Below are 21,407 nucleotides of genomic sequence, written 5' to 3'. Positions count from 1 at the left end.
GGAAATACTTCTTTTCAAAATGTGTTTTGGTTACAGAGAGCAGATAAATGTACTAAGAATTAAAAAAAGAAATACATTAAATGGAAATAAATGATATGGAAACTAAATGAGAATGGAATTAAAGTATCTAGATAAGAGAAATACATTGCTTTTTTTTTCTTTCTGTTAGCAGTAGGTACTGTCTAAATTTGCTGATGGCAGCTGAATGCATGTTTACATGGTTTAAATGGCAAGTCAGGCAAAGTTCAAATAAATCAGCTTTTTTAATGTATTTATAGCAACACAACTTCTTTATATGGCCATTTTCATACTTCAACATTTTGGTATTTACTTTTCTGAAGGAGGCTATATTCACATCTGGATAGAGCACTGATTTAGTGTTTGCTTTTGTGTAAGGTTCAGTGCCAGAGTAGTGAGGTTCCTATGAATGATAAGTCTTGCGTGCAGTTCACACCTGTGATACAGTACTAATCAGGGGTGTTAGTGTTACCTGATGATAGACGTTGTCTGAGCTGCTTACTGAAAATTGCTTTGATTCTGAAAAAGGGAAATATTTCTAAAAATCTTTTTTTACATTTTTAGATCAAGGCTGTCAAACCCCCCGAACAAAAATAACAGTAAGTATATATGTTTAACATATATATAACAAAATTAGGTATGTTTGAAATGTGAGATCCTGGTGGCTTAAAGGGATGCTATTAAAATAAAAAAAATTAGTATCTTTGAATGATAGTATGCTAAATTTGTGGAGTGTTTTAGTCTTTTTCACATCAGTAGTTGAAATTAAATTTTTAAAAGTTCATATTTTGTCTTTTCAGTGTCTTCTGGGAAACCAAATCATCATCCATGTGTTTTACATCTATAGTGCATGAAAGTGTTGCTTAAAAGTTAATCCACAAACTATGTGTATCTTATTCACAGTTTAGGTGTATTTATTGAGTATAGAAAGGGAAGATAATTCCTCTGATCAATTAAAATGTTAAGGTTGTGTCTCAGCATTGAAAGGCTGAAAATAAAGTTTCAGATCTTAAATTATAATTCCTAAGAGTAGAATAATTAATGTTGGAAGTCTGATTGCTGCAGGTGACAGGGTGAGGAAACATAAAAGCATCCTTTTGCAGGATCACTGTCTGGGAAGGTGAGGATCATGAATAGAGCAGCAGCATTTCATTATGAGTTTCAGTTTTTGTCAGCTTGTCAGAAGTGTCATTAATATTTTTTGTTAGCTTAGTGTATTTTGTTTGAAACTTAGTTCTGTTTTGATTTCTTTATCTCATGGAAGATCTCAGAAGTGCTTATTTTTCCATGAAAAAATTGACTCAACTTTTTAATACAAATAGTCTTATGTAAGGTAAACCTTAGATTTAAGTGAAAGTATTTTGATGGCGTTATAAAATATATTAATGAAAACCACAGAAAATAAGATTGTTTAGGTTACTAGAGACATCAGACAAGCTAAACTATCAGATTAGAAACATCTAGTATTTTATATTTAATAGCTTCCAGTGCTGTTAATTCAGTCCATAAATTTTTAAAGATAATATAAAAGCTCTTTGTGATATTTTTTTTATATTTTAGAAAGTATATGCCTGCTGTTAAATAGTATTACTGCTGTTCTTATGATGAGGGTAGGTGTAGATTAGATTAGATGTAAGAAAGGAAGTTCTTTACTGTGAGGGTGGTGAGACACAGGAACAAGTTGCCCCAGAGAAGCTGTGGCTGTCCCCTCTGGAAGTGTTCGTGGCCAGGCTAGATGGGGCTTTGAGCAACCTGGTCTAGTGGAAGGTGTCCCTGCTCATGGCAGGGGGTTGGAACTGGATGATCTTTAAAGGTCCCTTCCAACTCAAACCATTCTATGATTCTGTGTTTCTATGACTTTCTTTTCATATTTAAAAGGATATGTGGGGCTTGTCTTACTACACATGACAAATAAAAGTGACAGACTGTTTCTCAAATCATGTTCTAAAACAGGTGCTAGAGGACAAAAGCCATGTTAGGAACAAGAGTGTTTTTACCTGTTGACTTGTAAGGATGCAGTTTGAGCATGATGTTCCCGAGTATTTATTGTCACTGTTGTAGAGCCAGCAGGGGGAGCTCGAAGTTCATACTTTAGGTATTAAAAAATTGTTTAGAAATAATATTTTATTTAGAAATAAATTTTTTTAAAATGTAGTCTTTGAACTATAGTATAGTTCAAGAAGGTTAGACTTTGAACCAAAAGTTTGTTATACTACTTATAATGAATTCTTCTTACAGCTAAGATTATTTTTTTAAGTTCTAAAATAACTTAAATTGCACTTTCATTTAAACAAGAATGTAAAAAGGAATATCTTAAGAGTATCTTACATTTTAAGAGAAAAAAATGAGCCAGAAGCTGTTAATCAAAGCAATTTATAAGAGTGAAATATATAAGTGAAATAAAACTATGTTAGATTCCTGGTAGTGGCAGCTCGTTACTAGAAATGTAGAATAGCTTGCAATTAAAGAATAATAATTGATGCTATTGTGTTGTGCTGTTGTGAGCTTCCTCTTCAGTGTCTCATACATGAAAAGTGTCAACTTAAAGTGTCAGTTAAATCAAAAATTTTGTGTTGAAATCAGTATGGTGCAACAGCATGTTCTCTTTTATTTGCTTGTCTGTAGGGCTCAGCACCACCACCTTCTCCAACACCTAACAGAGAAATGAAGAACAAGGCAGTTCTTTGCAAGCCTTTGACAATGACAAAAGCCACATACTGTAAACCTCATATGCAAACAAAATCTTGTCAGACAGGTAACTCTTGAACTGTAGTGGAACTACTCATTTCTTCATTGCAGATTTTTTTAACTGTTACTGTATTGGAACATAGTGCAAATGTTCTGATTTTTTTTCCCTAAACTGCAGGTGTAAAATATATTTAAGTACCTGGCAGTTTTTGCCTTTTTCTTTTTTCTTTTAATAGAAGATGATTGGAAAAAAGAGTATGTCCCAGTGCCTATTCCTGTACCTGTCTATGTTCCGGTGCCTATGAACATGTATAGTCAAAATGTTCCTGTTCCTACAACAGTTCCTGTTCCCGTAAGTGAGACTTCAGCTTCATTTTGAAGTTGGAATCCATTCATGTGCATGTGTGGGACCACTTTGGGTTGTTGACTGTTCTCATTCTGGACAGATGCTGCAGCTCTGTTTATTGAAAAAGCATTAGAATGATTGTTCCTTAGGACCTATCTGCCTGCTTTCAGTGTGAAAGATCTTGTGCTGCGGAACTTTTTAGGAACAATTCTGAGTGATACTTTTGAGTTTGCTGAATAAGTGTTAAACAGCAAGATTTGTTCTGGTAATGGGGAAACTGAAAGATTGTGTTGGAGAGGGATGGCAGAGTAGGATAAACATAAGGAAGAGCAGCAAAAGAAATGAAACTTGTGCCAGCAAAAGAAAATAACTCTAAGTTAAATTATTATCACTTAGGTTCCAGATTTCATCCAAATGGTAGGAAAAAAAACCCTGAATGCTAAAATTCCATGTTTCCCAAGCAGGCCACTAAAACAGGATGCTGCTTTGTCCAAACTGTTAGTCTGAAGTTAGATGGGTTTGAAGCCCCAAAGTACCTTCTGTTCTTACTTTGACCTGCTATATTTTGTCTGTTTTTTTTTTTTTTTTTCTGTATCCTTTCCTGCTCTCCCTTCTCAATCATTTATATTGAATTTTTTCAATTGAATTGAATTATATTAAATTTTTTTCAAATGTCAACATTTTTTTGTTAGCCCACACTGAAGTGGTATGTTTCTAATCTGTGTTAACTCTGTCTTTTAGAAGAGGGGTGTAGAGTTTGTTTCTGTGTTGACTGCTGTTGATGCCTTGTTGCAGCATTTTTTCTTTTCTATTTATCTCTTCCTCCCTGTCTGCATAGGTGCCAGTTCCAGTTTTCTTGCCTACTACTCTGGATAGCAGTGAGAAAATCCTTGCAGCAATAGAAGAGCTGAGGGAAAAAGTGCCCTCAAATCCTCTGGAGACTGAGCTACTGAACTTGTCAGGGATGGTATCTGAACATGATGGAAAAGCTGAAGCTTCTGATGTGTCCAGTGAGTTTCCTGCTGAGTTTTTGGCTCTTTGGAGTGCTGGGGTGTATGTGTGGGTTTGTGTGAATTGAGAGGAAGGTGGCCGGTTTATTTTAATTTAGGGAAAGATTCTTTGACTACAACAGTGCTATTATTGAGTTCTTACATTAAGTTGAAATCTTAATTCTTGTAAACATTTTAAAAGATCATTTTAGCACATTTGAAATACAGAAAACTTTCTGAAGTCTGTTGTGTGACTTCAGTGTTCTGTACTAGACCTTTGTCTTTAAAAACACAGGCATTCCATTTGCTTGTGCCAGCTGCTTGGCTGATGGCAAGCAGTAATCCAAGATTGCGGGCATGGTTTTTCTTCTCAGTGTAACTCATATCAAGCCAAAATCAATCAGTTTTTCCTCCCAGAAGAACTCAAGTCAAAAGTTTAGGGAAGGTGATCTCTAGCTGTGTCTTACAAGATTGAAAACTGCTTTCTCTGAACAAGATGAGATATGACATGGGTCTGATATCTTTGTAGTAACACGTTACTAGGCACATTTTACACTGAGTGTGAGGAAGTGGAGACTGTTATCACAAAACTAAGACAAACAATTTCTCAAATGGAACTGTGGTCATCAAAACCAGGGGATCTAATGATGCTTTCACTCTTGATCCTGACGTGCAAGTATCATCTCTCTGAAGATAGCAGTGCATCAGCTGATAGATCATTGGGGTTGTGATGTTGAAACAGGTTGTCATCCCACCTTAAAGGAGAGAACTGTCTGGGACAACCTTACAGCTGAAGATCAAAAAATTCCATGTATCCTGTAATGATATTTTCAGAGTGCTCTTTGACCCTCTTTCTTGCCTCTGCCTGCTGAAATCCTCAAGTCTCTTCTGTATCTTCATAGGAGAATTTGACTTCTATTCCAAAAGCTAGATTTTAAGATTTTTCCATCACTCTAGTGAAATTTGGGGTTTTGGTAGTTGTTTGGGGTTTTTTTGGCTGGGGTGGGAGTGTGTGTGTTAAGCTCTTTGAACAGCTGTCTCCAAAGATTTTGATAAATGTCATGAACTTATGCCTTGGGCCTGGTATATAGGAGGCCAGGAGGCTTATTGTTTGCCATTTCTTTCCCCACTAAAGCTGGACATTTCTGGTAGCGCTACAAGGTTGTCATTTGCAGTTTCTTGCTCTCTTTTGCTAAGCTCTGAGCTAGCTGAATGAGTAGATTTATGGGATCAGAGCTTGCTCATTTGCAGAGAAATGAATTTGGAGAAATCTGTCTTTGCCATAAACTGGAAAGAGGTCAAGCTTTGTTTCTGCCTGCCTGCTTGCCTTGTTTGCTTTTGTAGAATCTCTTTTACAGACTTGAATGTCTGTTCTGTTGCAGACAGAATAATGTAGAAAAATAGATAGTTAGGTTTGTCAAGTTTGTTTGAATTCTGTGATTGGTTGATATGATCCAAATTCACCAGTATTTGATTTTCTATACACATGCTTTGCTGGTTCATCTTAATGAACGATGGATGGGCTAGTAAGTATCTTTTCTGTTTAGATTGGAGAACTAAATCTGAGATCCCAAAACCAACAAAACATAGCATGGTGATGAGCAGAAAAATCAGCTTTAGAACCACTCAGCTTGTAATGCTCCACATCTGCCCTGTTTTGACTAATCCATGTATTGGTTAAAGTAATGAGAGCTTTTTTTTTTTTTTAAAAAACAGGTGTGATAGTTGAATCAAATCTACTAAACTCAGAAACAGAGGCACGAACAAGCTTGCCTGATGTTCCATATGAACCAGACCTTGATATTGAAATAGACTTTCCAAGAGGTATTTTGTCTGTGATTTTAATAAATATTGTGAAATAGACATTGTGGGCAACTGTTGTACTTTGTTTCATTATCCTTTCAGAGAAGCTTTTTGATTCCAAGATCCACTTGACTGACTGTTAAGTAAAACTGCCATGTGTTAAGTAAAACTGCCATGTCTTTGCAAGATTAGGGACTTCTGAATTAGTTCTTCCATCATTCTAAATACAGTATTTGAAAGACAGTGCAAAGAAAAGAGGGAATTAACCTTTCAGAAACAAACTTGGCTGCATCACTTGGTTTTAGACATGGATTTAGGAAAGCTGTTTTAAAGGCTCAAAGTCTCAGTGGCATGTGTCATGGAAAACAGTAATGAATGCCCTCTTCAGTCACCAAGTATTTCCATGGGAAATGATGGTTTAGAGCAGAAATTACAAAAGGGAAAATTTCCCACTCAAGTTTGTTAGAAAATTGCAAGCTGGTATGCTGCACATCACTTGTGTTACCTTTTAGTGTCTTGTTCATGTCCATACCTATATTTGAAAAAGGTAGTGTTACTTGAATTAGCAGGAAAATCACTACTTTGAGACCTTTCTTGAAAGAAGGTCTTGGTTTTATGTATTACAATTTCTACCATCATACATAATGCAGGCAACATTGTCTGTTTCCTTACACCATGTCCTAATCAATCCAAGATGCAAGCAAGCTCCTGGTTGTAGATTGTGTGTCCCTTGACATAACTTCTCTAGGACATGTAACTCTTACACACCCTCTGGATAGCTTCTATACCTGATACTGAAAGTCTCCTTTTGCCTTGTGCCATAAATATCCACAGTAGGTGCCCAGACTGGGTTTCTCAATTTGCTGTATGTGTAATTTAAATTCAAGTCTAGAGGTTATTCTGACCTTATTAGTCTTAGGAAGTTTATTAGCCAGATGCACACTAGATTTTTAGCCCTCTTTATAATTGAGGCTTGGTACATAAGAGAAAAAAACATGGAAGAAAAAAAAATTAAGTGGAATAGTAAGTAATAGTGGTTTGTAATAGATACTGATTGTATTGAAGTGCTTCTGAAGTAAGATTCTTTGTGGGAGCAGGAGAAGGACTGGAGCTTAGTCTGGGGCAGCATTCTTAAATCTTTGCATGTGAGTCATTTGGACCAGTTTGGTGTCTTGAGTAGTAAGATGTTGAAATCAGAAGAGCATTCAGTTTTGAATTAAGACATCGTTTGACAGCTAAATGAGGGATGAACCATCTTCAGTAAATAAAGGTGGAAATTGGTACATTAAATCCATTCATATGTTGTCTCATTCTGCTCTGTTGCCTGAAATAGTCTTTTATCTTACCCCTGAAATGTTAAATAAATAATATTTTAACATATTGCTATATATCCATTTACCAAAATTACTGTAATGTCCATCATGAGCCAGTCCTCCACCACTTATATATAATACAGACTAAAACAAGTTTCTCTGAAAGAGTTTACATTCTAATTCTTAATGTTTTTAACCAAGTAGAATGTGCTATATCAAAAATGAAACATTAATAGAAATGATGGAAATACATAAACAAAAGTGCATGTAGTAAGTTAATTTGTATGTTTTCTACTCATAGCTGCTCATTCTCACCATAATGTAAACATCTTAATACTAAAGACTACCTAGACAGGAAAAATTTTATAAGGGTCCATAGTAAGAAATGCCTTAGTGACTTGTGATAGTGCTTGAAAGTGTTGAGCATTGTCTTTTTTACAATTTATTAAGAAATAAACTTTTTTATAGCTTTGTCTTACTTTCAAAATAAGAATAGGTTTATCTCGTCTCACTGAAACCCAGTCTTTGGTAATGTTTATATGTGTGCTTTTGTGGACCTGTTATGTTAATGCACAGTGATATGGTTTGTTGATTTTTCCGAACCAGTATTATTCAAAAAATGTTTAGAAATAAGTTTCTGTTAATGTATTTTCAGCAACTGAGGAACTTGATACAGAAAATGAGTTTTTGTTACCTCCTGTTTTTGGGGAAGAATATGAGGAACAGCCAAGGCCTCGGTCCAAAAAGAAGGTAATTTTGTCATGCTATTAAAAAAAAAATCAAAAAAGCACAATATCTAAGTGGGCAAAAATATGCCAGGTTTTTTTTCTACTTCTCGTACTGCTCTAAAAGTCTTCCTACCTCTTCATACCAAATATCCTGTCTTTATGATGTAAATTGGTGTATTTCAAATAATAAAAATTATTTCAGTCCTACGTCTGTTGCAGTTAACTGTTGGATTTAATAGGAATGTGACTTCTAAACTCTGATCCCATTTTTGTTTCGCATTGGTAGGTGTTGATGAAATATTCTCGTGTGTATTACTTACTGTACTCTTAGTGTAATGCTTTTTTTACCTTCTACTTTGAATAAAGCTGTTTCGGTGTTTAATTTAATAATAAACTGGAAGAATGTTGGCATTACCATGGGAGTATATATATGGGAGCTATAACATCTCCTATATAAAATAGTTTAAAAAAAATATTTTTATTTGCTTGTAATTTTCCCAGATTTTATTTTGAGTCAAAAAGCTTAGATTTTGCAAATACATTAGTCATATTCTTTTATTTAGAAGGAAACTAATAGGAAGTAGAGTTTCTGGTGCCTGGCACAAGGCTGAAATGGTTGTTGCAGTAATTGCAGTAGATATCGCAGCTTTAAAAAAACCCAACCAACTTCCAGTAAAACTTTCTAAGAATAAATGTGTCTTTCTAGTTCTAAATTTGGAGTCTAAACTGTCAGTATTATCCGCTAGACATTATCCGCATGTCCACTGTTGGACGTGCTTTAATTTGGGACTAGTGCTGTCTTTTCCACTGATGGGTTCATGGGTTCATTTGAACCTAGAAGTTGACCTGACATAGATTTGTAGCATCTTTAGCTTCCTGTGCATTAACACAATGAAATTCTATAAATACACTAAATTACTTGGTGCATCATGTGTTTGTTGCTTAATATGATATGACCAATACAGCAGCTCCATTATCAAAAATTATTCTGTTAGGAACAAGTTTGAAAGGCGACTTAGAAATGTTTGTTGGCTTAAGTAAATACCGTCCTTAGAAGTATGGTCAACACAGAAACTACCTACTGAATGAAGCATGTGTTTCTTTACACTGACCATTCAGTGTGTAATTTGGCCTGCAGCTTGCCTATTCTGCCCAGCTTCTGTGTTATTGCCATTAGTGGCTCTCAGCAGTGTTAACCACTGTGTTTCAATGGCAGGGGGTGAAGAGGAAAGCGGTGTCAGGATACCAGGCTCATGATGACAGCTCTGAAAACTCAGAGTGTAGTTTTCCATTCAAATACGCGTATGGTGTAAATGCATGGAAGCACTGGGTAAAGTCTCGGTATTTAGATGAAGAGCTTCCAGAATTAGAGGAACTGAAATCAAGTAAGTATTTCTAAAAATCTGTCATCCAGCTTCTTATTTGGTAGGGAGAATTGATGTACTTGTCTGATTTTCAGCTGGAATTTTTAATAGAGGTTTTCACATGTCCCTGATGTTCTTACAATGTCTGGCATTATTTTACAACAGAGTTACCAAACTCCTTTTCCTAGTTTTCCCTACTTGGTTCAAAATGCTGGGTCTCACACTTCTCATGGAAGCCAGTACAGCACGTTCCTGGCTCTTGTGACTTTCTGTGACCATTTTGATTTTTTTGTTTGCATCCTGGTTTCCTCATATTCTGACTCGCCTTGGAGTTCACACCTTTTCTGGACTTCTAAATTGCAAGGGAGGGGCATCCTACTCTTTGTCCTCAAAAGAGATCTTCATGTGAGGCTGGCATTACCTGCCTGTGGAGCTCTGACACGAGGTGGCCTTTGCTCCTGTGGAGCCCTGTTCTCTTTCTGCAATGCTCCTCTGTGTGTACTTTTGTACTGTGAGGAAAAAGGGGGATTGCTGCTACTCCTGCTGTTCTTCAGCTCCCACATGCATCTTAGCACACTTGCATTATGCTGTTGGATCTTTGGAAAATGCTGTTTCCCCTGAAGGTCTCCCTCTACAGCACTGTCTTCACATCAGCATCTTGGGTCACTTCTGTGTCATCCTCAGCTGTGCATGACAGTATATTAGTCAGTGAGTGATACTGGCATTTGGTTAACTAGACTTTACTCTGATAGCCTTGTTTATTTTAATACAGACCTAATATTTGAACTACTTAGTACATTTGGACTTGTTCATTGGTTAGTGGAGAGAACATCAAATCAGTTTCCCACTTTCCAGTCCAAAAATACCCCATCCCACCCTCACTGTGTAATAATTCTGTTGTATAATGTAGAATTTTTTCTCTATTTTACAGCAAAGTCTGTGAAATTAAAGGAAGATCTATTATCACATACTTCAGCTGAGTTAAACTATGGGTTGACACATTTTGTCAATGAAATTCGAAGGCCAAATGGAGAGAACTATGCACCTGACAGCATCTATTATCTGTGTCTTGGGATTCAGGAGGTTAGTAGAGGCTGTAGAGCTGGGAAGTAGAGCTGCTGATTTGACTGTAATCCATTTCAGTGGAAGAATGGAGATAATGTGGATTTACTGGCTAGGAGCTATTCTTAATATAATGACTGTGATCTGCAACACAGGCTGCTGTGTGTAAATCACATTTTAGAAAGCTGTATAGGAAATGAGTTTGCAGACCCATCCTGAAAACTCAAATGCAGACTGGTATATTGTAATAATTTTAAGCTTCTTTCTGGGTTGAATCAAGGAATTTGCAATCTGAAATGACAGTTTTTCCAAATGCTGTCCTTCATTTTGTTTGCTAAAGATGGCTTAAAGTAAAAACAGAATGAAGCAAGGCGTTGTCTGTAAACGTTTTACTAATTCAGTCACTTAGCTTATAGTGGAAACAAGCTATTTGAAGTGTCTTTTTGGGAGAGTAATTTACTGAATATTGCAGACTGTGGAAAGTCAGGCTTTTTTGCAGAGTGCAGGAAATTCTTCTATATTGACTGTCTTCCACACCCTCCCCCCAAATTGTAATTACATTGTATTTTGAAGATAAAGGGAGTCAGTTTAGATGTATCTTATGTGAAGGCAGTAACATATCACTAGATAATTAGAAAAGCTATTCCACAGCTTATCTTCTACGCAGAGGCTATCTTAATTTTTGGTACCTAAGGCAAATCATAGATGAAATAAGCAGTCTTCAGAGCTGAGAACAGAAGATTTCATTCAAGTTAAAAGGCAATAAAAATTGCATATAATGTGGAAAGCAAGCTATTCACAGGCTTTGCAATTCTGCTTCAACTGTTTCATACTTACAGCAGAGGACTTGAATCAAATAACAGATTTGTAATCAAAATATTTTTAAAATAAATAGTACCTCCACTAATTTTTCTGTGTTACGAGTATGCAAGATTAAGGGGTTGATATCTTTACTTCATGGTTGAAATTTGAGAAGCGAGCATTCATTGTTTGGCATTTTAGTCAATATTGCTACAAGGCATGTTTCAAATTCAGCTAGCTTTCTGCTTCTGCACTTGCATGATATACTGTTTCTCTGTATCTTTCTGTTGAATTGAAAATACTCATTAAGCTGATAAACAGTAACACAAAGTGAGGTATGTGCTTATAAAATGGAACTGAATTTTTTTTTCTTTCACTTTTTGTGCCTTTGACATTGTCTATTTTGCCGTTGTGAAAGCTAGTTATATGTAAAACTTTTTTTTTCTCATCAGAATCAAAATTTGTGTGGCACAAAACAATTATCATAAGCATACACAATGCTGGAAAAAGAGAGGAACAACTTGTGGTCACTTTACTGTAATTATTGCTTATACTTAGCATCCAGTATTTAGTTCAGGAAGTTTTAACAGCCCCGTTTCATTTGCCGAGTTGTGCCATTGCTATTCAGACTGGCAGGGAGATGTGCCCTGTTCTGAGGAGTTTGCGTTTCGCAGACAGACAGCAAGTGAGGGATAGAAACGTGTCAGCACGTGAGCTGTCAAGGGTTGCAGCCAACATCTGTGTGCTAATGGCAAATTGTATGTATATGGGTATGTGTTACCCTTCTGAAGAAACAGATTTAAACAAGTTAGTGGTACACTAAATGCAACATAGTTGTCTCTGTGTACAACAATACTCCATTGCCTTCTAGTATTTTCTTAGCCCTTCTTCCCATCTGACAACTCTGATGTGGGTGCTCCTGACAGAATAAATTGCTGCTGTGTAAAAGGTATTGTCTCTCTTTATCTCAGAAGGAATTCAGAGGAGACTAAATGGTGCCATTTAAGGATAAAGTTATGACAAAGATCATCAGTATTTTGCTAACTTCAAGTTTCTCTTCAAAGGAAGAGAATGTAGAAGGCATAGGTTAGAAGAAGAGCACTTTCCCCATCAGCCAGTGTTACTGCACTCACTGTGGGTTAAGTACAGAGCTTTTCCTCATGGGTGTAATACGGTTTGAGTACAGGGGAAATGCTCAGAAGTCATCAAGTCTTAAGTTATATTTTTTGACTCTGTAAAATAACTGTATTTTCTTAAAGGAAGCACTTGGAAAAATCTATTCCAGAAAACTGGTCCCTGAATCATATGGTACATTTTGTCAGTTTATGCTTATTTGCAGCTGAAATTGTTCTGTTTCCAGTCAGAAATGGTTCCATAATGGTTTTGATAACTCTGATGTACTGATCCTGAAAAACATCACACTTAAAAATAAAGTTTGTTGCTTGGTCAGGTGGGCATCTAGGGGAGAGTGTTCATCTAGAAGAAGATGTTAGCCTGCCTTGCTCCCCTGCTGCTTTGTGGCCTTCATTCTTTGTCCCAGTACAGGCTGGGGGGTTTTGGTGGGGTTTTTTTTTTTGGTTTTGCGTGTGTAATAAGGGCGCTGTTTGGGCAAAATTCAGGCTGATGGATCTTGGCAGATGTCTGTTGGAAGATGCTGTGAGCAGTGATTCAGCCTGTTCTCCACTGTGGGACTTGGAGTCCTGTCCAGTTCCTTCCTGTTTGCTGTGGTTTTGGTAGAGCTCATCTCAGGTGGGAACTGCTTATGCTAATCCTGCCTCTGCTAGAGTTTGTAGAGTAGCAGAACAGAGCATTATGATGTGGAAATGAAGGTCTGTGGATGCCTGTTAGGTATTATGTAACAGGGGAGACTTCAACACACAACACCATTGTGCTAGTGGTCTGGGGTGCTTCACAGATTGCTACTGGGAATGTCAGGGTTTAGCCACTTACTCTGAATCAGGAAACAGAATATTTTTAGTTGAGTTCTTACAGGCTTGTGTGAGAATTAGTTTTGAACCAGATTTCAGTCATTTCAGTTTAACTGCCAGCATTAAGTGTGAGTGTTTTAATATGAACCAGAGAAAAAGAAAATTCATAGAAGAGAAATGTGCCAGGAAACAGAGGGGCAAACCCCATGAAGCTTATAGTAAGATGTATTGTCTGGTTTAGAATTGCTTTATAAACTGATACGTATAGAAATAAGCACATTTTGGGGAAAATTGTGATTTGAAATATTAGTTAAATGTATCATATAAAATAGTTATCTAAATGAAGATGTGTTGGAGAGTTCTAAGAAGTGTATTCATTCATTTTTCCTTATTATAAAACTAAGTGCAAAGATAAGGAAGTCAAGATATGCTGAACTGTCTAGTATAAATGAGTGCTGTGTTTAATGTTATTTCAAGTATGTGTACAGAAATAGATGCTATTTCCAGAAGTGAGTACATTTTTTGTGTCTGTCACTTTTATTGTATTCACTAACAACAGACTTGTTCACACAGAGATAACATGAAGTGGAAAATTTAAGAAGCCAATCCTCTGTTTCTTAGAAATGTTTCCATAGAGGATAATGTCAAATACTAGTATAGCCCTCAGCCATTAATTCTTGGTAAAGGTTCAAAAGAGTTTCTGTCTGTAAGGTCAAAAGGGTTAAGTTAATTAGATTGCAGACTAGGCAGGCACCTTGCACCATCCTATCATTTTTCTTGCACTGCTGCATATCATTACCACAAATATATGGGGGGGGGTTTTGCTTCATGTTGAAGATGCTTTTTTCAGTGTCCAGAGTTCACATTTAAAATGGCAAATGCTTGCTATTTTTTTTTCTCTGAAGACCTTGGTAGAAGAAAAGATAAATTAATTGGTTTTTTTTAATGACTACCCATTCATTGATACAGTGTTGCACACAGAAAATTTTGGAGAAAAATGTTAGAGTTCTAATCAATCTGTGATTCATATCCAGTTAGAAATTTACAACATGCGTTATATTAGAGGTAACTCTTAACTGCTAATTATTGGAAAAGTGTTATTGCTTTATTGTTAGATACTGTTTTTTCATAAAAGTGATAGCATTGTACTGAAAAAGAACCCTATAGCACAGGTTTTGTTCTAATCTGGAATTGTAAATATTGTCCCTCTCTCTTCTCCATAGTATTTATATGGAAGTAACCGAAAAGACAACATATTTATTGATCCAGTCTACCAGACGTTTGAACAGGAATTAAATAAAATCCTCAGAAGTTGGCAGCCAAGCATACTTCCAGATGGTAATTTTCTTTTTGGTTACGTATGTTTTTCATCTCTTAATAGTTCTGTATTCTTAAGCATGTAGATACATACAAACATTTTATGTATTGTGATAGTAATTAATTAAAAATCATAAATATATCATCTAAGAGTTCAATTAAGACTTGTTTCATTTAAGACTCTTATTGTCTTGTTTCTTGATAATCCATGCTGCAAGACTTGATTTTGCCACTGCCTGTTAATCTTAAACTGACTATACATTTTTAGGAGAAAAAGTTAGAATAAGCAGCTGCTTTTCAACCTGTACTTTTTACGTAAGCTGAATTCAGTTTTTGCCCATTTTTTCCCAGATGGGAAGCAAACAGGCAGGTACTGGACTGTGTGTGGCTAGGGCTAACGAGCTATGTATTTTAGTCTTTCTCAGCTGGATTGGAAAGACTCCACTATGGTTCATCTGCTCAGGAGGATTATCAGTTCATGGAGAAAACAGGAATTTTCGCCAGCAGATCAATGTTGGTGCTGAACTGCAGGATACTCTTTCTTCCATCTTTCTCACAATTTTCTCTTGAATGAGGGCTTGTCTTTACCAGCCCTTTTCCACTCTCTTCTTGATATTGGCTTTCCTCTGTATAGGGCCCTCCCTATACCCTGGTAAGGTCCAGGAGTGCTTTCCAAGTGAGATATCCATTACTAATAAGAAAGAAGAAGGTAGAGCTATCTGGAAGCCTTGCCTGAGCAGAATAAGATGAACTCAAAAATATGCTTCTTATGAAGGGATTAAGAATAGCCCCTTGAACATTTGTTTTTATGTAATAATATGAGGGAGCCACATGTAAGCAGTACTGTTGTAATCACAGAAATGTGTTCTGTGTGAAATGGCCTATACTGATAATGTCCCATTGAGTGTCTCTTCCTGAAACAGGGAGTGTCTGTGTCTTTCAGAAGTAGTTTTGAGGGTGTGGACGTATAATTAAATATGCTTAATTAGAGGCTTCTTGCATGAGCATTTTGTTAAATTTTACAGGAAATATAAACTTGATTCTTTTGCACCTAGACAGTTTATGGGCTAATCCATTGTATTTTCTCTAATATTCTTTTTTCAAAGGATCAATATTCTCTCGAGTTGAAGAAGATTACCTGTGGAGGATTAAACAACTAGGATCACATTCACCGGTTGCTCTTCTGAATACTCTGTTCTACTTTAACACTAAATATTTTGGCCTGAAAACGGTGGAGCAGCACTTAAGACTTTCTTTTGGCACTGTTTTTAGACAGTGGAAAAAAAATCCTCTAACATTGGAAAGCAAAGCTTGTCTTCGATATCAAGTGTCTTCCCTGTGCAGAGCTGATAGTGAAGGTACTATGGCAGTTCCAAAATAAGTATTGCAGGAGCATCCACATTGTGCTTCTCTGAGGGACATCTGGGCGCCTTGCCAGGAGCCAGACGTCTGCCTTTGCATAAAGTTTAGCAGCTTTCGGCTCCTGGATCTTTAATTGAAGTGTGTGGTCCATAGAGACAACAGGGTCTCTGTGTTAAATGATCCTTTTGAGCCCACTAGTCTCCATGCTAAATGCTGTGTCTTTGTTGTGGCTGTGGGTTGCATTTCCAGTTTGCAGATATGCATAGTTGTGGCAACCCCATTGCAGTACTTGTTGGGCTGCCCACTCTGGGAAGTCCACTGAAAAATGTAAAATGAGATCATGTTACAGCTTAGATGTTGTTGATTTTCTTCTTAAAGATAAAATTACTACTGGAAAAAGGAAACATGAAGATGATGAACCAGTATTTGAACAAATTGAAAATACGTCTGATCCAGCTAGATGTCCTGTGAAAATGTTTGAGTGCTATCTGTCTAAAAGGTAAGCATGATACAGGGTAATACAGAAGTGGTCTAGAATAGACCTGGTACAAAAGGGAAATGCTCTGATGCAACATGAAATACTCTCAAGCAAAGGGAGTGGATTGAGATCTTCTGAAAAATTGAAATATCCAGTTCTGTATCTGGACAAAATGTGCAGAAAGTGTAGGAGCAGCAGAGTACCTCAGTGCTAATTGCCAAGGACTCCATCTGAGAATGACAGTATGATTCAGTTTTCTTACCTGGAAACACCAAGTATCTCTGCAGGGAATTACCAGCAAAGGATCTGGTGGGTTTTACTACTGAGGGTTTTGTTTGTGAGGTTGCTGTCTGTTCAATAAGAATTTGATTGAGACAGTGGATTTGCTTCATGTTAAGTCATCAGGAATCTGAAATGTGTAGATATCTGAGATATCTAGTTTTAAAGCACACTTAAAATATTTTGTAGTAGAAAAAAATACTACTGACAGTAATCCAGCACTTAGAAATAGTTTTTTCCTTCCAATCTGCACAGAAATTAATACATCAAAAAAAAAAAAGCTTAGGAAACCCTTTAAAAACTTTAATTTACCATCTAAGTGTTTCGGAAGTGTTTGAAAACAGGATTTTTTGGGAAATACTTTAATTTGAACAGCCATTTGAGCAACTGATTTTAATGTAGATTTTATGTAACTCTTAAGTGTTACATAGGTGAGTGATACCAAAGAGATAAAATCACATTGCATATACAACACAATAAATGAAACTAAGTATGAGACCCAACATGTGTTAGGAAACAGCATCTTACTCTTAAAGGTGAAGAAAGAGTTTACCACAATGTAGGCAGAAGTGCAAGCATATGATGTTATAAAGAGAAACAAGTAGAGAGTAACTTGTGATCTGTTAATGTGAGCACCTGTTTTTCATCAACTCAGTTAATTCTGATTGTTGTGGGTTTTGGGGTGGGGTTTTTTTGCCTTCACGCTATTTACTGTCAGGGTTTGTAGAGGGTTTATTGTTAAAAAGTTGAAACTGGATTTTTATACTGAGTTACACAGCCAGCAGGGAGGAAACAACAAATAATTTTTTTTTTCTTTAGAAAAATCTCAACTTTGGTGAAAAGAATGCAGTTAAACCCATTTGTAACATTGCTTACAGTGTGGTTTCAGGTCCCACTGTCTTAAAGATATTGGTCACCATTGCTAACTAGAGCAGCAGACTGCTTCTCCTGGTTCCACTTCTAATAACATATACCTCATGTCTTTTAAATATTGTTAATAAAATATTTAACACTTTGAAAGCTATTGTAAAATTTAAGGTAATGTTTTAATTTAAGATAATATTGTAGAACTATTGTAAAATTTAAGGTAATGCCAGCTGTTTGAAATATACTTGGCAATCTGTGAACAGTTGCAGCTGAAATTTCAGGATCCTCTCATTCAGAGCTGTGAACACTGCATCATTGCTTGTTCCTATAAAAATGCTGGCTTGTCAAAAAAGTAGGAAGGAGGTTAAAATATTTAAATTATTAGAATATTTTAAACAATCATATTTTGCTTCTTATCTGACTCTCAATCTCATTTACATGACAGCAGAACAAGCCTACAATCACCTCAGCAGGTGAAGAGCAACACCTGAAATTTTATCAGCCAGTTTGGGAAGATTAGCTTCCCTTTACTTTAGCTTTATTTTAAAAGCTTTATTTAAAAGAAAATAAATACCAAAGAAATGTGAAATAGAGTTGATTCCTGAAGTCTGCAGTGTTTATGAAGGATGGAGCATGAGTGAGCACTTCCACATACAGAATTGAAAATTATTTTCTGAGACCTACTTAAAGGGACAAAATTCTAGAATTTCCTTAAATGGGTCTTCTCTAGTGGCTTAGAGGATGTGTCTGAACTGGCTCAAACTCTGAAATACATTGGTTCAGGAATTAGGGGGGGGGGGTAAGATTTATAATAACCAACCCTTTAAGTTAAAGAGGAGGAGGAGGGATTTTAGCTTGTGGTATTTCTGTGCATCTCTCAGAACTACTGTCCTTGATTTTCAAGGTAACCCCATGCTCTACATTCAGAGACGGCTGCATCAGGCAGCAGTGCAAGCAGTTAACTGATGTCACTGTTGGGCCTCTGCAAATCTGTGATCAGGGCTTCCTAAGTATAGATACAAAGTACTTTCTGGTTTAGAAAATCTTGGATCTGCAAATTTTTGAAAGCTGGAAGAATCTGTGGTCTCCTGTATGCTTGCTAAGTCCCAGGTGTCTGCTTTTGGCTGCATTGAGGACACAGGACTGGCTGAACCTGAGCCAGACCCAGCATCCTATGAACAAGACCACATTTCTCCACATAAATTTTTTTTCTTGGTAACTTGCCTACGTACAGTTAGAGTTTTGTTTGTGCAGGTTGTTGGAGCTGCTAAGGTACTGTTTTGTTCTGTGAGGCTTTTTTTCCAACCTGTTGTGTTTTCCCCCTTGTAGCCCACAGAATCTGAATCAGAGGATGGACATGTTCTATCTGCAACCAGAGTGCTCTGTCTCCGCAGAGAGTCCCATCTGGTACACTGCCACTTCACTGGACCGCAACACTTTGGAAAATATGTTAGTACGGGTTCTTTTAGTAAAAGATATTTATGATAAAGACAATTACGAACTGGATGAAGACATAGATTAAAACGAACTTCCAAAAACCATCAAGAAAACAAACAGCATTAGATATAGTCATGCTGCTAGACCTTTACTATGGAAAACATTTCAAGTTTACCCTTTGTTTTATGAGTTTTGTAGCAGTGCATACCCTCACCTGGGTATTACCATGTAAATAGTCTGTGAGTGAAAGTTTCCATTATTCTGCATAGTGGTTTTAGCATACATAACAAACACATTTCAGATTCTTTTTTTATTATTTATTTGATTAGGTATGTTTGTAACTTTTTACATTGCAAAATATGAATGAGAATGTGCCATGTGTAATTTTTTTTTTTTTCCCTTGTAGTAAGAGACATCCATGTTGCACAACTCTGCTTTTGGAAGCTCCCTTGAAAGGAGGCTCCTTTAATGGGTTCTTAAACCAGATGGTTGTGTATGGGTAGCACTACTAAAGTTTAGAACTTGCTGTGTCTTTCAGAATTTTTAAATAAATTGTAAACTAATAGGTTTTTTACTTTTTAGTTACTGAAGCCTTATAAGGTTATGTAGAGAGATTCCATCTTATGTACCAAAAATAGACAAAAGAGAATGCTGTCGATATTGGTGTACTGTAATGTGAATCTATTCTGGTGAAAACATTTTTTTTTTTTGTTGCCCATATTAAAACCTTAGTGTCCTTTCCTTATTTGTGACTCTCTCTCAATTGCCCCTACAAATAAAATATATATATATATATAAAAATAAATGAATATAAGCTTAAAGCATGTGATCATCAAGACATGTATTTTGTAAAAAAGAAAACCAAAAACCCCTCAAAAAGAAACAAAAGGAAAAAAAGAAAAAGAAAAAAGAAATGTCTGATGACAATGCTGTATAATTCTTTTCCATCTTTTCTGACCATAAATGCTGGTACCTCATATTACTGTAAATCTGTCCTTTGTAGCCTTAGAAAAAGGGATTTTACGCTGTATTACATTACAAGTAATATGGTATGCAAAATTTTTAACTTTTGTTTGTCCTTGCATTGCTGTATTTAAATACAGTCAATACTTGACTATGGGTGGGAAAATTCTTTTAACTAATGCCTCCATTCAAAAGCCATATGAGATGTGAAGTTGCAGATAGTTGAAAGATAACTTTTTTAAGAAAAGACCTTTCATTTGTTCTATATCCTTTCATTGTGCTTACTTTGCATAAGGAATCTGATTTCCAGATTATAGGTTTAGTTCTTAAGTTTTGTTACTTGCTCTTGTTTAACTGATGTGAGCAATATGGTGGTTCATGCAATGGTTTTGCTATTGTACTGAAAAAAATGTAGTAGAATATTCTACTATAAAGTAGTCATAAGTTTGGATCTCCTAAATGGCATTAAGCATCTGTTGAGAGGAATCATCTACTAAAGGGGAAACTTTCTATGTATATATGTTACCACCTGAGGATTTGTTTCTTGCAAGGGCTGCATGGCTTTTTAATTTTCCTTAGCTTAAAAGAATGCACATAGGGATGCATCTTTCTATATAGAGAAATAAAGCTTCAGTTGCTTTGTTTTGTTAAGCAAGTTTATTTAAATTTCTGCTATTCTTGTGTGTCCGTGAGTATGTATTAACTTTAGATATACCACTATTTCAAAAGTAGATGGAGATGTATGTTTTTGTTTTGGGTTTTTTTTTTTCTGGTGGCTCTACCCTTCCTGTGAAATCAAGAAATACTATGCAGCACCAGTGATTAGGTCGCTAACAGCTTCAATGCTTTTTCCCATTTGTGAGTGAATACATAAGAACTTAGTTCATTAATGCTTGTTTTTTTTCAAGCAACAGCCATAGAATATGCCCAAGATACATAAAAGTGATGAAATCAAGAATTGCAATCATGGTTTTGTTCTGGTCCCTCCAGTTGAACATCTGACTTGACCATAAGTTAAATTTTATGTGTGGGAATCATCATTACTAATTACCTGCCTAAAATGCATCATGTGCTTAACTTGAAATATTTAATTTAAACATCCATTAAGTGTTTTAGTAAATAGCAATAAAGATCACTTGCAGGCCCTTCTCTATAGTTCAGACTTCAAGTACTTCAGCAGGGACATCACTCACTCTCTGATTACAACAGTGTTTAACCGCAAACACACTTTTGTAGAACTACGAACTTTCAACTTGAAGCTTGAAGTACTCTAAATCAGGACTAAAGTTAAATATGTGTTGTTTTGTCTTAAACAGATTTTAAATTTTTGTTCTCAAAATCAGATTACAGCTATTTCTTAAATAATCAGATCAGTTTTTAATATGGCACGTTGAACAATGGACATGCATTTTCAGTGTCATTAGAAAATAATTAATACTTCCTAAAGTTTATCAGAAGTCCCATTATCCTAAATTCTTCCCATTTTCTACCCAAGATTCACGTTCCATCAGTAAAAATAGTCGTTAGGTTTTGAAATAGAAGTTTTTACATATAGATCCATGCTGGAGATATAAAGATGTCTGTCAAGAAAATAACTTTTATTCCAGAAGATGGAGCTATTCCATCATCAGCAATAATGTTTTTCAGGCGGTTCATGTTGTATT

General features: G+C 36.0%; 1 protein-coding gene across 9 annotated transcripts in view; it reads left to right on the top strand.

Annotated features, from left to right (window-relative positions):
* The window catches only part of ZMYM2 (zinc finger MYM-type containing 2), a 98,147-nt gene extending 77,336 nt beyond the window's left edge, over positions 1-20,811 (top strand). For 8 of the 9 annotated variants that reach the window (XM_074915781.1, XM_074915810.1, XM_074915754.1 and 5 more), the window contains 13 exons: positions 583-617; positions 2,644-2,773; positions 2,943-3,058; positions 3,891-4,062; positions 5,758-5,865; positions 7,813-7,907; positions 9,102-9,270; positions 10,181-10,332; positions 14,264-14,378; positions 15,464-15,715; positions 16,098-16,218; positions 18,673-18,792; positions 19,187-20,811. In XM_074915781.1, the coding sequence (XP_074771882.1) occupies positions 583-617; positions 2,644-2,773; positions 2,943-3,058; positions 3,891-4,062; positions 5,758-5,865; positions 7,813-7,907; positions 9,102-9,270; positions 10,181-10,332; positions 14,264-14,378; positions 15,464-15,715; positions 16,098-16,218; positions 18,673-18,792; positions 19,187-19,283 (1,682 nt within the window). In that variant the 3' untranslated portion in view covers positions 19,284-20,811. Of the gene's footprint in view, positions 1-582; positions 618-2,643; positions 2,774-2,942; positions 3,059-3,890; positions 4,063-5,757; positions 5,866-7,812; positions 7,908-9,101; positions 9,271-10,180; positions 10,333-14,263; positions 14,379-15,463; positions 15,716-16,097; positions 16,219-18,672 lie in introns of all 9 variants that reach the window. The other variant, XM_074915829.1, reaches the window with a different exon arrangement.
* Positions 20,812-21,407: the final 596 nt, after the last annotated feature.

The sequence above is a fragment of the Athene noctua genome, chromosome 1, assembly GCF_965140245.1.
Source record: "Athene noctua chromosome 1, bAthNoc1.hap1.1, whole genome shotgun sequence".
NCBI classification, from domain to species: domain Eukaryota; kingdom Metazoa; phylum Chordata; class Aves; order Strigiformes; family Strigidae; genus Athene; species Athene noctua.
The sequence above is the reverse complement of the archived record's forward strand: the minus strand, read 5'-3'. Positions and strand labels throughout refer to the sequence as shown.